At 38.0% G+C, this 15,163-nt stretch overlaps 2 protein-coding genes across 2 annotated transcripts in view; one reads left to right on the top strand and one right to left on the bottom strand.

Moving 5' to 3' along the window:
- Positions 1-530, bottom strand: part of PFKL (phosphofructokinase, liver type) — a 38,333-nt gene extending 37,803 nt beyond the window's left edge. Inside the window, exon 1 of the mRNA XM_039364203.1 lies at positions 425-530. Coding sequence (XP_039220137.1) covers positions 425-530 — 106 coding nt within the window. The remainder of the gene's footprint in view (positions 1-424) is intronic.
- Positions 531-7,124: 6,594 nt separating this feature from the next.
- On the top strand, positions 7,125-14,813 carry LOC120317512 (endothelial protein C receptor-like). Its single transcript, XM_039364178.1, has 4 exons — positions 7,125-7,507; positions 9,572-9,823; positions 11,588-11,857; positions 12,543-14,813. Exons 1-4 carry the CDS (start codon positions 7,447-7,449, stop codon positions 12,653-12,655), a joined length of 696 nt encoding a protein of 231 aa, XP_039220112.1. The 5' UTR covers positions 7,125-7,446; the 3' UTR covers positions 12,656-14,813.
- The last annotated feature ends 350 nt before the right edge of the window (positions 14,814-15,163 follow it).

Raw genomic sequence — 15,163 nt, 5'->3', positions numbered from 1 at the left:
CGTCACAGCTCTTGCCGCTGAGCCTGTTCCAAAGAGGAATCTCCTAGCCCGTCAGGTCTGAACATTGCACCGCTAACCTTCGCCTCACCCACGATGAGGGCAGATGTGGCAGAGAGCAGCGCCCTCCGCCAACCTCAGGGGCGCCCTTATGCGAGCACCTATGTAAAAGCAGTGGAGGAGGAGCAGGAACTCCCTGGAGAAGATTTCTGCAACAGGCCCTCAAGGCGGACTTTAGGGTTTTCGACTCTTAACCTCCATAGGGCAGAGGCTCTACTGCTCAAGCCTAGTTCGCAAGCTCGCTTGTGCTCAGCTCTAACCGTGCTCATTTGCACGTTGCATCTGGTAGCACGTGACTCGCACACCCCCAGTTGGCGTTTTTTGAGCCGGCTCGACTGAAGGAAAGCCGGGGGTCGGTGCGACTGACCTTGTGCGTCGCCGCCGCTGGTGAGCACAGCCAACGCTAGACCGGCGCCCGCCATGCGTAGCTTCTCTAGGTCCAGCCCCGTTGAGCTTAGATCCGTTCCCGCCATTTTCCCAGCTTTATCCCGGGTGCAAAAATCTAAAGATAATCACGGGCAACAACAGCGTTCCAGGAACCGCGGCTTCTAGAAGCTCCGCCTCTCGACTGGTCTTCGTTCTAGAGGAGGGGCTACCTGGCCAGCGCAGGCGCTGTGGTGGAAACGTAATCACTGTCAATTTGTCTGCATCAGGTATTGTTTTGTACTGAGTTGCGACTGGTGAAATTGGTTGATCGTAGTGATCAGCAGGCTCCTATTGGGATTTGCTCCCTAAATGACTTATTTCAGATGCGATGGAGAAGACATGGAATCTCAAGTTCTTCCAAGAATGGCCCTGAAATACTTGCTATTGTACACCCATCTAAGTTGCTTTTCACTTCTCTCCTTAACATTGCCCATTACATTTCTTTTCCTAGTCCACTGACATCATACACTCAAGTTTGTGAGTTTGCTGTTTATTGCACCAGGGTTGTTTATTGTGTTTATAATGATCAAGGTTGATTGGTTCTTTAATACTAGACCTCTTTTTGACTAGCACACAGAATTTAACAAGAGAAATATGTAGTTGAACTGATTAGGTAGACTGACCAAACAGCACCAGTTCAATTGGAGCAACACAAAAAATAGCCATGCTACCAGCTACTATGCTCATGAGTTCATCGCAGTCTGGCATACCACAAGCAATTCCATCAACAGACACATTGATCTACAACCAGCCTATAAACCCCTCAGAATCCAACACAGCCAGCCAGAGACAGCACAGACCCTCAACCAACCCACACAAACCCCACCCTCCAACCAGTACCACATCTCCCAATGACCCTTACCTGAAATAACCTCATCACAAGACTCCCTGATGACTCACACCTGATCCCTCACAAGATAGTAACAAAACCCTCACTTGACACACCCACACCTGACCCATCACAAGACAACTGACCTACTGACCACATGAAGCTCTTATAAACAGAAGAACACTGACACCCCTTAAACTCTGCAAAGCTGTTACCTAGCCTGGTAACAGAATGTTTGGAAACTACAAGCTTGGAGAATGAACCTTCACCTATATCCTACACCCAAGCTACAGATATTCACCATTATTGCAAAATTCAATATTCAAAGAAGTGATAACCCACATACCAAATCCCTCACAGTTATATTTGACTTCAAGAAAGAAAACTTCTCAAAATTGAGAAAGACCAGTGAGAAAGAAAACCAAAAGGGAAAACTCACTCCAGGAAGATTTGGCAGTTTTTACAACCAATATATTCCTGAAATTAGGACAATGGCTGGAAAGTCCAAGAATAGATCTGTATAATAACTGCAAGCTTCTCAATAAGCTTAAAAGTCATGGAATTCAAGAGCAGGTCCTTTATGGATGAGCAACTGGCTAAAGAATAGAAAACAAAGAATAGAAATTAAATTGACATTTCTCATAATATAGGAATGCAATAGGCGGCCCCCTGGGGTTCTGTCCTGATGCTGTAGTGGTGTTGTTTTAACATATTTAGGGTCAGGCATGACTAGTTGAATAGTCAAATTTGCTAAATTGTGACATGTTCAGAGTAGTAAAATGGAAAGAGCCTCAAAGAAATATTTGCACATTAGAAAATAGGCATCAAAATGACATATCATTGATTGTGAACAAGTGAAGCATGATGGGCATTGGTGTCAAATATCCTAAATGATTACACAAACCACTGGACTCAGAGCTAGCAGTAAGTGATGAGGAAATACACTGGAATAAAAATAAATAATTCATCAATGAAGATGTTCACCATGTGAAACTTTTGGAAATTGCCTGTTAACTATTTAAAGCTATTGGTGACCTTCAGAATGATGAGTCTGAAAAATACTCATTAACCTTATCTACAAAAAACAACCCAATAAAAATTGCTTATGGTGAATCTCTTCTGACTGTTTTGGTTCTTTCCCATTATCTTGAAGGACTTACAATAAGGAAAAACACGTGGGCCTGTTTTGTGCAGACACAATTACAGAATTAGAATCTAATTTACTTTGGGGGAAGCTATGCAGTCCTTGTACCAGGGGTTTATGCTGTCTTCACAATATCTACTGCTACTTTTTCCACTTCTGAGCATTTTCCACTTTGCTAAAGCTCTCCAGCAGTCCATTTCATCAGTCTGAATTCCTTGGTAAACCAAAGTGGTGCTTGAAATCCACTGGAGGGAAGAGTGTGTTTAAAAGTGATATTAAATGTTAGGCTATTTCTGTATACTACAAAACAGTCAGCTTCAACAACACTCTTGACTTTCGATTGGTGTTTAGCCTACTCACTTGCAGTCAGGTCACCTAGTTTTAAAGATAGGAGCCCAGTTAGTTCCTGCTCACCTTGCCTCTCAGGATGTTAGCCACAGTTGCTAGCAAAACATCAAGAAATACATTCCTAGATCACGGTCATTAAATTCTGAAGCTCAGCACTACCCAAAAAGTTTATTTTAGAAAAAAGAAAATGCTGTTCCCAAAGGAAGGACAGTAAAGAAGTAAAATAAAACATACATTGCATATATATAGTACAGACCAAAGTCAGAAGTTAGCACATTCCTTATGCTGATAACAGACTTCTAACAATCCCTGACAATATAAGTACATTCCTTGAGCTCCCTTTATGATAGCCCCTTGGTTTTTTAATCATCTTCCCTAAATTATGGCCTTCTTGGCTAAGCAGTCTTTCACATCCTTCCTCATAACTAAATTCTTGACTTTACCAACTTACTTTTATCATAACAACTCACATCTCTAACTACCTCGATCAAGCATAACATATCATGGCTGCCTTCTTACTCCTTATGTCCCTTACACTATACCACATACCTCCCTACCCTCCAAGCTAGCCTGCTACTTTATACAGTAATTCATCCACAAAACTGGAAGAAATTAATTCCCCTCTACTCTTATCCAGATATCTATGATAAATGCCAAATCAGTGTTTTGTCCAGGATTAAATCCTAGATAGATACTTTGTCAGAAACTGACTTAGCATTAAAAAAAGTTAGATCTTTAGATTAAAGGGTCTTCCATCACTGTCATTGTCACACCATTAATAAGATTGTAGACTGAAAGGAAGGGAGATCAGCCACTGGTCTCCCCTCCACTCTTTATAATAGCTAGATTTCAGTTGCTCATCATATATCTCCCTGCAAATAATTTCCCAAAAACCCCTCACCTGTTCTCTCTCTCCCTGATTGTTTTGTGACAGCGCCCCATAATTAAATAAGATCCTTCCTACCTCTTCCCAAATATTTGCACATGAAGAGAACCTGGTAGCAAAAGCAGCCTAAGAGAATAAAAATAGGTAAGTTATTGACTGCAACAGGATTGTTTAGTCTCCTCTTTGTACATGCAAATGACACCAGTGCATCTATACAAGGGATGGGATTTTCATCCACTATTTTGCCTGATTTGACAGTTCCCCTCTCCAGCTGCTGCTGCTGCTACTGAATGAGCAACATCAAGGACAGATGATCCTTTTACAAGCAGGAAGTGGATGATTCAGACTTTATGCCAAATGATTCATCTTAAAAAAGAAGCTGGTAGGGCAGTTGGTATCTTTGTGGCTCTTTTTCTAAAGGTTGCTGGTAAAAGTATTTTTCATATGTAATAATTGTATAAAAGAGTATAGGGAAGGAATTGAGGAAGGTGATGCTGTTGTAAATAGGACTGGAAAAAATATTTATATGGATAGATCAGAAGAAGCTAACATTAGTGGAAAATGGTTGTACTCATGTGATATATAAACCATGAGTGAAGAGTCAGGATTGTTGTTTGTGTTACTACCATTCAATTTGATTCTGTTGCCTTTTGTTTCTTCAGAATAAAAAAACTGGATTAGAGTACAGGAAAGGTTTGTTTTTTGTTTTTTTTTTTTAAAAAGAGGGTAAAACCTTGTTATGCTCAGCTAATTCTTTAATCTTTCTTAGACATCTTGACTAAACAGCGAATAGACATCATGATGACCGTTGTCAGCATTTTTGTCATTTCATTGTTCTCTGGGACTCTTCTATCTGACTAGATTTATTCAATAATATCATTTACCAAAAACATAATGGCCTTGTGAGTGGTCAAGGTGATTCCATTAAATCCAATCCAAATCTGTAAATTTGACTCTCGAATTATCAGTATGGATGTTTTAAGTTATTGGAATTTTCAGGCTATGCTTAGAGAATAAACTCTTGGTTAACTTAACTATTAATAATGTAAGTGAGATTTGCGACTGGATTCACAGTTGGTTTATACAAAATGTTAGGCTAAAATAATGTGAACGCAGGCATTGAGACAAGACAGTTGAAAGTTAAAGTTCTGGAGATGCGCATTTCATATATGCACAGCAATTATGCTGGTAGTTGGGATAACCCATTTTTTAGCTCATGAAAAGTCAAGGGGAAGGTTGTGTGAGAAGTACATATGTATACAAATAAGTTGATCGAAAACTTTTCAGGCATAGGGGGAGGTTTTCAATCAATGTGTGCTACTTGTTCTAACAGATGCCTGTGAAACATGGACACTAACCTCACAATTGATACAAAAGCTATGAGTGGTGCAAAGAGCCATGGAAAGATACATGCTTGGCATTACAAGACAAGATAGAAATATCTGCCCATGGATTAGAGAACAAACAAAAGTATATAATATCATCAAGAGAGTAAAAGAATTGAAATGGAAACGGGCTGGTCACATAGCAAGAAGAACTGATGGCAGGTGGACCAAAAGTGTCATAGAATGGATCCTACTGGATAAAAAGCATCCACGAAAGAGACCTAAAACAAGATGGATTGATGACATCAGCAAGTATTGGCCCAATTGGCAAAAGAAAGCTCAGGACTGTATTGGTTGGAAACAAGAAGAGGCCTTCATCCTGCAGTGGATAGACAATAGCTAGAATGGTGATACAAATAAGTAAAAAAATCAGTCTGGAATAGAGTTATATAAAACAGTTTATACTTTGAACTACAAGTTTTCAGTTGGGATGTTGACAACAGCCTGACTGAGGTTTGCAGAGGAAAAAAAAGAGGACTAGTGCTAAGAAGATCAGCAGGAAGGGAGGGCTGGTGGAAGGACATCATTGAAAGCTGAAAAGAAAAGAAAAGGAGAAATTCAGAGGCATGGACCAGCCTTGTCTTTCTTCCATGTAAAATTATCTCTGAGGGTTTTGTTTTTGGTTGAAATCATATACAACAAAAACATTCTGGATTTTATTTCTGACAAACTGTGACTCATTCAGAATAGTTCAGTAGAACTTCTGGAGTACAATGTTTTTGTTTCATGTATGAAGCATTTATTTTTAGTTTTATACACTCTCCCTCTCTGGACTAATTTGGACTTGAAGAGGAGGCTCAGGGTTGATACTGCTCTTTGTGGGAATTCTGTGGCACCATGCATTCTCATAGGAATTTGGATGGGAGCAGGATTATGTTCTGAGTTCTCAGTTTCTTTCTCTCTCTCAGAAATATGTCAATTCTTTCTTTTTTTCTGTTGAAACTGAACACTGAATAGATGCTGCAAAGAATTGCTGAAACTTCTTGCCACTCAGATAGGCTGCATATGCATGTTATAAATATGGGATTGTTTGTAGTTTTGTCCATAGACAGAAGCAACTTAAAATTCCAAGCATGTCTAACTTTTGTGAAACGTAACATGATCTGTTTTTCTTCTGCCCATAATTACAATGTTACGCTTTTGGGGTTTGATGCAATGTTTCATGCCAATTTCCCACAGTGGGTTTCTGCCAGCAGGACTTTTAAGGCCACCGTTCAGTTTTCTGCAAAGAAGTGAGAGAAAGAGCAGAATGATGCACCTCTGCTGCTTACAAATAGTTCCACGTGCAACAGCTATAGCATTTGAATGCATTTAGTAATTCTTGGTGTTGTAATATTTCTGTTCTGCATTTAAATAGATATTGCCAGTGGCAACTTTATATTGCCTAAGTCTGCTATTCTATTAATATTATATATACAGCTAGGCAATTTTGGGCCAGTCACTTTCTCTCAGCCTAACTGACTTCACAGAGTTGTTGTGAGGATAATAGAAAAAAAGGTCATAAAATGGGGCAAAATTCACTTAACTGACTCAGTAACAATTGTGGTCATAAGGACTACCTGTGTTTATACTGGCTGTCTTTGTGGAATACTGTAGGCATACAATAGCAGTATCAGCCCATGTGGCTAGGCAAACTATTGACACACTCTGTATATACAGTATATAATGGATGAAACGAATGGATAAGGATATAGGAATTGTCTCTGTTACAGTATTGGATTTGTTGCTTGGGTTCTATTTTGTCTCAGATATTGGACCCAAGACATTCTACAGTATATGTCGCTCCAATGCTGCAGGCTTGGAATATCTCTTTTTGGGTAGTGTGCAATAAAATATCTTTATATATCTAATCTCAAAACTTGAAATTTCAAATGGCACTATGATCCAGGTTATACTGTCTGCAGACGCCCTCTTTCTGTCCTTTGTGAATATTATTTTTGCTGATATTTTGATTGGATCTTTTTCTCATGTTTTGTTTGCCTTGTCTCTCAGTCCTAAATACTATACTTGGCAAAAGCAGAGTCATGGTTGGCATTTTAAAACCATTTTCCAGCTACAGCCTGCACAGCTGTGAGAGAAGCAGGAGGAGGCGGATCTGGCAAGGAAAAAAGTTCCTTTGCTAAACATGAGGAAATAGAAAGATGAAAACATGCTCCACCCGCTTCTTCCCAGCCAGCCGTACCCTCTCTCTTCCAGCCCAGTCCTGGCAAAGGAAACTCCCTGATTTCTGGTGGTGCTTGTAGTTCCCAGAGATACTAACACATATTGGCTTGACATATAAAAGACTTCGAGGTTTTCTTTCGAGACACCTTACTTCACTAACAACACTGAAGTGTTCCTGGTTTTGCAAATAAGTGACTCCTGATTGGGAATGCTGCTCCTGCAAATTCTTCTCCAGTCTTGGACTCTCTATTACTGGGCATATGGTGAAGGTAAGTTTGGAAAATCATGTTGTCTTGATTTAAAACTGGAATAAGTGAGTATTCTGTGATTTAACTAGATTTCTGAGTAAGGAACAAGAAGGGTGAATATAAAGCTGGCTAAACACTATAAATATGAGCTGTGAAAAGTAGCAGAATATGTTAGTCTATACCACTGTGATATTGGCTGTGAAAGATTAACATGTGTATCCATGGATCTTTCTTTCTTATTCATAACCACTTATTTTCACAGATCTAATTCATACACCTGATGGTGGATCATCTATAATACCAAGTTATAGAATAGCCTCTTTAAAATTATTTGCCTGGGGCTAATCCTACTATTGTTTAGGAAGAAAATAAATATATTTTTATTTATGTTGGGTTTTAAAAACATTTTACTAGTTCAGTAATCCTAAATATCATTTGCTGGGGACTGTATCCACTGAAAACTGTGGAAGTACATTTGTACACTTCTAAGTACATTTATGCAGAAATAGAGTGAATGGATCAAAACTTTATCTGTACATTTATTTCATGCTTCATCCAAATCAGTAAAAAATATTTTAATGACATTTTGAAATTTACAAATAATCTGTTTTGAACTCCCAGTCATGATTTGGAAATTAGTGCTAGACCGAAAGAACCATATTACAATCATGTAAATGTTTACTTAGAGATAAAATTCTATTATCTTCCAAGATTGACAGTATTAGATGCAGAACTCTAAATTGGAAAAGATTAGTAATAATTATCAGCCTCGTGCATAGAGTGAATTTAGGACTATTCCTTTTGGAGTAGTCAGGACAAATTTGTGCAAATGATTAACTAAAAAGATTCTTCAGGGTTGGGATATTGTGCAATAGTTACCATGTTCTAAAGAGTAACCATGTTTTAAAATAAGGAAAAATCCCACGAGATAAGGCTGGTATCCAGTTTTAATGGAGCCTGAAGACTTCAGGGAGCTTCTCTTATTTAAGCTTGGAGTTTCTTCTCATGTTCAGGCACATGCCCCATATACATCCATGCCTTCCAAATGCACCCATATCCCACAGTTTTTTAGGAGTTAGTGACTCAATGTTGAATCTATCTCCTGTTTTATTATTGGCTACGCGCCTTGCAAAAACAATTTCTCTTCTCCCAGATGTATGGTTGAGCCAATTGCTTGTCTTTTTCCTATCTTCACTCTCAGTCTTGCATATTTTAAGGCACAGAATAAATAAAAACCGTAGTGTAAATCAGCTTCACATTGTTTTTTAAATGAAAAAAATACAGTCTCAAAATCAAGGAGAAAAACAATCTTCATACAATTGCATCATTATATTGCTTATCATGGAACTTTGGTTTCCCCAGAATATTAAGCATAGCTCTGGCTATCAAAAAGTATCCCCTCTTATTTTTTTAACTAAAAATAAGGTGAACCAGATAACTTGACAGGAAAACAGGAAAATGACTTGGCCACTGGTGGATGGTGGATGATCTCAGAAGCGATAGATTATTCTCTTAGCCACATTTCTTGCACCAGAGGAAGAATGTTGAGGCCACCATAAACAATGGTGCCTGGCAGTCTGGGTCATATATGCCTTGGCAGTCATCCAATCAGTGCCACAGTCAGTGCTATGAGAAATATTTTCTCAAAGGGAAAATTAGGCAGGCAACCACTCCTTCCTGAATGTGCAATATTTCCTGTACTAATCCCTCTGCTTTTTTCAGTTAAGACTACAGGATGCCTTTAAACAAAGGAAGAGAAAAAGAGTGAGATACAAAGAGCAGCCAGGCTGATTTCCTTTCCTTTTTTAAGGGGAGGGAAGGTGAGGATTGAGCCATCCTCCTGTCATCCCTCACTTGTCTAGCCAGAAGCAGTAGACTGGGAAGAATGGACTTAAAACCAGGACTTTTTTTCTCATAGAACGCCCAGAAGGGAGTTCCGGCACCTTTTTTGGATGGAACCTTGTAGGGTAGGCAAGGCGGGTTGTATGACATGTATGAGTTCCAGCACCTTTTTTTTTGAAGAAAAAAAGCACTGCTTAAAACTATTGCTTCCACTGGCTTGATTATCTCATTTTTTCCCCTCAGAAACTCATACCTTCATCATGTCATTGACTGCCAACTTTTCAAAAGAGAACTCTGCGGAATTTGTGGGCAATGCCGTCCTAGATGGGATACTGAGCCATAGCTTGGAGGGTGATATTGAACAGCTGAATGTGAGCCAATTGTTATCATTAGAGGCACCAAACCTCTGGGAACAGACGGAAAGCAAACTGCACAAATACCTGCAGAGCTTCCAGGGAATGGTTATGATACTCTCTAAGGAAAAGATCATATCCTGTGAGTAATGAAGGAGTTTTTAAGGTGGCAATAGTTGGGAGTATATATTAAGGCAATAGACTTTTTGCCAAATAAGATGGTATTGCTGAGCACCAACATTTATGACTGATGAAAATATCATTTTCACTATTTTGAGTTGGGAAATGTATGCAATATAATTTCTAAAAGCAATTTCAAAAGCAAAGCCTTACTTCCTAGCAACAAAAAATAATAAAAGAATTGAAAAATTCCAGACTTACAAGTGATGTTATCACATCTATTTTGTATTATCACTCAATCCACTGTACCCCTTCTTTCTGTTAAACTGAATTGCTCACATTTTCAAATTAACACCTGAAAGGGGTTGTCTATTAAGAGAGAAAATAAATGGAATTATTTCATCGGAGATATGGAACTGACAAACATGCTTGTGATCATTAGATAGCCATGCTATGTCTAACAGGAGCTAATACGGGTTTGTTGCAAACAAAATATGACAGGTTAATGTTGTTTCTTTTGTTAATTACTATGTTAGATGGGGAGGATGTTGCAGCAATGCTGCATTTGGAACTCATCAAAGACTTTGAGTTTCTCAAGGTATTCTCCATAAATGGTAAAATACTCATACTATAATTAGGTGAACTTCGGAGGGTACCAGTTATGGCTGCATGTCAGCTTGAGGAAAGTCAGCAGTGTAAAGTCCTTCCATGTCCCTGTACTGTTCAACTTTTTATTATTGACTTGGGAGTTGAGAAGATACTTACAAAATTTGCAGTACTAAGGAAGGAGGGATGGCCAATACTTTATGGGATATGGAAGATTCAGGCTTGAATAGTACACTGAAATAAACAGAATGGAATTTAATAGAATGTAATGTTCCGCATCTGGGTAGGAAAAAGAAAAGGCTCAAGTATAATGTGGGGGATATTGTTTGGTAGGAGTCCCTGTAAAATAGATCCAGGCTATGGTCAAGATCTTATACTTTTGGGCCCTAAAGGTCAAAAAAGGGCAATAACAAATTGGAGCAGGTTCAGGGGATGATTTCCAAGATGGTAGAGTCTGGAAGAAGCTTTATAAAGAATGATTAAAGGATTCAAGTATGTTTGACCTACAGAACCCAAGAAAGATATGGTAGTTTTTTTAAAAATGAAGGATTATCAGATACAAGTGGATGTATTCTCTAATGTTCCAGAGGGCAGGATCAGACCCAGTGAGTTAAAACTACATATAAGAGGTTTAGGCTAGAAATCCTGATTTTCTGAACTGTTGCCATAATTCTTCTCTGCTGAAGGCCAAATAGAAGTTGAATGGTCATCTGTCAGTCAGTCTAATAGATGCCACAATAAGGAAAGTATTGAACTAAATAATTTGTAAAGTTACTTCCAATTCCATGATTCATAGCACTGGCAGCAAAAATAAGGAGTTACACTGTCTAATAGATGTCCACAAAGTCTGTTTAAGAGAGTCCCTTAAAAGGGAAGTAAAATAGAAGATTGGAAGCCACTTTTGTAACCCCCCCCCTTTTATATTTCTTTGCACTTTTTTCACTTACAGTATTTAACTTTTAGTTTTTTGGAAATTGGTAATTTTCACTTTTAAAAAATTAAAAATATATAGATTCTATGGAAGTTACGATAAAACAATTGGAAAGATGCATATTGTATAAGAATGTTTGCAAGCCTCAGTTTCAGTGCTTCATTTGTTCTGTTATGCTGCATTACTTTGTGTATGATGTTCAAATAAATACTCAAATAAATATTTTTCTAACGAACATTTTGATTGCAGATCCCATATCCATATATTGCACAAAGGGGTGCGAAGTGTCTGAAAATGGCACCAGAAGCTTCTACAAGATTTTGCTGAATGGGAGCGATTTCCTGAAATTTCACACAAATAGTAATAACTGGGAAGGTTTGTCTAACACTCTTGTGGCCAATTATACCAGTAAGAAGCTGAATCAATTCCCAGAGACAACCACCAATCTACAGTTCTTCCTACAAGAAACATGTGTCAACTTTGTAAGGGCGCATACTAACAACAAAGAAGCTAGTACTGGTATGTGAAACAATTGATAGTTGCAGAGAAGCACTTGGCTAGACAGGTAGCCTGACAAATTATCCTGGCTCAGTCAATTCTTCTTATTCACTAATTCTAAGAGGAAACGATATGCAATAAAAGTGACGCTGCCATCTCAATAACACTGAAGAGCAAAATTCTGCAGTATTTTGCTTTTTTCTTAATAGAAAGAAATAACCTTAGAAATGAAAAATGAAACAGGAAAATAAAATACCTGATCTTTAGGAAGGGCATCCAATCAGTAAATGCTCAGTTCCATCCAGCTGCACTGACTCTACCCCAAATAGGGACTAGAGGGATTTAAAAAGGAAGTGTTTCATAAGGTGATGTGAGGATGGGCAGAATAGGGTCTGTGATCCCATCACTTAGGGCAAACTATTGTACAAAATAAATATTGCATGTGTGGTTGCTTGCTTGTCTTCCAGGGTATAGTTCTAGCTTGGGAAAAAAAATCTATCTCTGTACAGTAAATCATCACTAGACACTTCCTTTTAAGATTTTCTTCCTGCAAGACTTCCATTTAGATAGCATTTGAAATAAGTTCTGTTGGAAGTCATTTTAACATGTTGTTTTCTCCCTCCCCGGCTCCATCATCATCCACCAAAAAAAACAAAAAACAAAATCTGCCTAAAAGCAGGCCTAAATCTTTTCTTTCGTTTTGCAGGGCAACGTGAAGGACCTTCACACACTCCACTAGTGATAGGCATCAGCATCGGTGCTCTTGCTCTAATGGGATTAGCTGTTTGCCTGTTCTTGTGCACAGGTGGGAAGAGATAGCAGAAGCACTGACAAACAAATGGACCATCAGCTTTCTTGGTTTCTCAGTGGAGCCAATTGGAAGAGAAACATGCAGGACTCGGAATGTGTGGGGAAACAGACCATCACTATGAGAAATATAGGAATCTTATATCTATCTGAAAAAATGGTTGTCTTTTCTCCTTTAAAGAAGTTTCAACTGGTGTAGGTGGTTTTGGACTAGGAGGTCCATGCTCAAGTTCCCACCTGACCACAGAGTTCATTCATCACTCTGAGTCAGTCACTTCCAATTCAACTCAACCCAATATGCCAGTTTTCATATGGCATTATATTTTATCATGCTGAGAGCCAGTTTGGTCTACTGTTTAAGGCACCAAGTTAGAAACCAGGAAACTGAGTTCTAGTTCTGCCTTAGACATGGAAGCCCGCTGGGTGACTCTGGGCAGTCACTCTTTCTCAGCCACAATGTTGGGCTTGTCATAACCAATGCATCAACGCTTGGTTGATCTGGAGAAAAAAAGGAACTCTGCATTTGTAGGGGAAAAAATGGTGTAGGAAAACACTAGAAATATTTTTTTTTATCATGCTATGTCAGTATATACCTGTTTATTTACATATTGTGTTGGTTTTTTTATTTTGACCATGTTGCATTTTATTATGTTCTGTTGGCAATGTTTTAATTTGCACTGTATTATACCCATTTTTTGGGAGGTATTTAACAATCAGAGTTGCATGTTCTTTTATTTCTTTATCCATCAGGCAAATACAATGTAAAAATCTAGAATGCTTCAATTTCTTTTTGTTTTTTTCTATGTTCATCTTTGAAAGATCCTGATACAATTAAAGTTGTATGAAAATTTTAGGCATTCCTGATCAGATCACATTACAGAGCTTTAACAAAGGAAATATATTGATGGCAATGTGATACACTTCAGTTGATTTTGGATGGCTCTTTCTATACTTCTGTAGCTCCAAAGGGAATTTATGATGACAAATTCTGTGGACCTTTATAAGCCTGTGGACTTTTAAAAGCATTCAGAATTAGCAATTGTCTGTTTTATAAATTAAATTGGGTCAAGCTAGAAATAATGCTTCTCTCAAGAGGTTTTTACAGAATGTCTTCAGAAGTTTACTAAAAATTAGGACTCCACTATTTTTTCTGGATGCTTAGGATTACAGTGCTTATCAAGAAAACATGAGATAATAACTCCATGCATTTTATCCTTATAACACTGAGCAGGCGGCCAACAATTGCAAAATTGCTGCCTATTCATCACTTCTAAGTGCTCTAAAGATCCTCCAAAAATCGTCATTTAATTAAGGATTTTATTAGCTGTTCGCCAGAATTTAGATCTGGGGTTTTCAGTTATGAGCTGGCATAATCATATATTTAAATAGTCATATATTTTTTTTTTAAAAAAGCATTTTACCTGTCAAGTTTCCTTTCATTTGTAGAACTTAGAATATAGTTCTTAAAACAGAAAAAAGAATGGCATAATTGGCTGGATATTTTTTATAAAGTTATTCCAATCTATGCATAGTTTGTGGCTATTTATTTCACTGCTCGCCTTTTCTACTTCCTTATTCATATAGTGGCTTCATCAGTTTCATCCATTATAATACAATGCTGCTGGTAAATATCAGTGGGCTGGTTTTCCAGATTAAATAAAGCAATTTCATTTTCAGTCAAGAAATAAACATTATTTACTGCTAGGTCATTCTTGAGAATAAGAGGCTGATCCAGGGTCAGAAAGTGCAGCCATCTTTTCAGTAAAGTTATATAAAATGATACTGCAAAATACACAAAAGTCTGCATGAGACAGTTATGGGTGTGCCTATTAGCCAAGAGACTGGGAAAAATAGAAACTATGTGCCTTTCTAACCATACCTTTTCCAATGGTCCTATAGTCATGTTGAGCAGTTACAGTGTATTTGTTGTATGTACTGAAAATATGTCAATATTTACAGGCATGAGTACCATACACTGCAATATGGGTAATTTGAAAATATCTGGGAAACTCCAAATACTCAGATTCCATACTTTGTACTTCTGCAAACATATGTGTTACTTAAAATATGAATTGGCCCACGGTTCCCACAAATTTATAATCCAGTATTCTTACTTATCTAGTTAAAATGTTGTAACTGCAACATTATATAGAGCTCTGTTAAAAAAAAACAGCAACTCATATCTAAGTGAACAAAAGCAACATAACACATTTTCTTCTAAGTGCAATGACAGGCAATTAACAAAAAGGGTCTCAGTTCGTTCAAACCAGTTTCCTTCCATTCAACATTTCTAAGTGTTAACTTGCATGGATGGTGGCAAAACTTAACTTACACTTCTACAACTGTAAATAACAGGAAGCACCTAGCAGTTTAATCAGAAGAGAGGACAGCAATTTGTAGAGGTAGCTATTATCTGTCCATGCCTCATATCTGTCTAAGAAACATAGGGATAGGTGTAACTCCAAGATGAGCCACAGAACATCTCAAAACCAAGACGATACAAGATAAAGGAACCATGAA

The sequence above is a fragment of the Crotalus tigris genome, unplaced genomic scaffold, assembly GCF_016545835.1.
Source record: "Crotalus tigris isolate CLP2741 ecotype Arizona unplaced genomic scaffold, ASM1654583v1 scf7180000017591.2836849, whole genome shotgun sequence".
Lineage (NCBI taxonomy): Eukaryota > Metazoa > Chordata > Lepidosauria > Squamata > Viperidae > Crotalus > Crotalus tigris.
The sequence above is the reverse complement of the archived record's forward strand: the minus strand, read 5'-3'. Positions and strand labels throughout refer to the sequence as shown.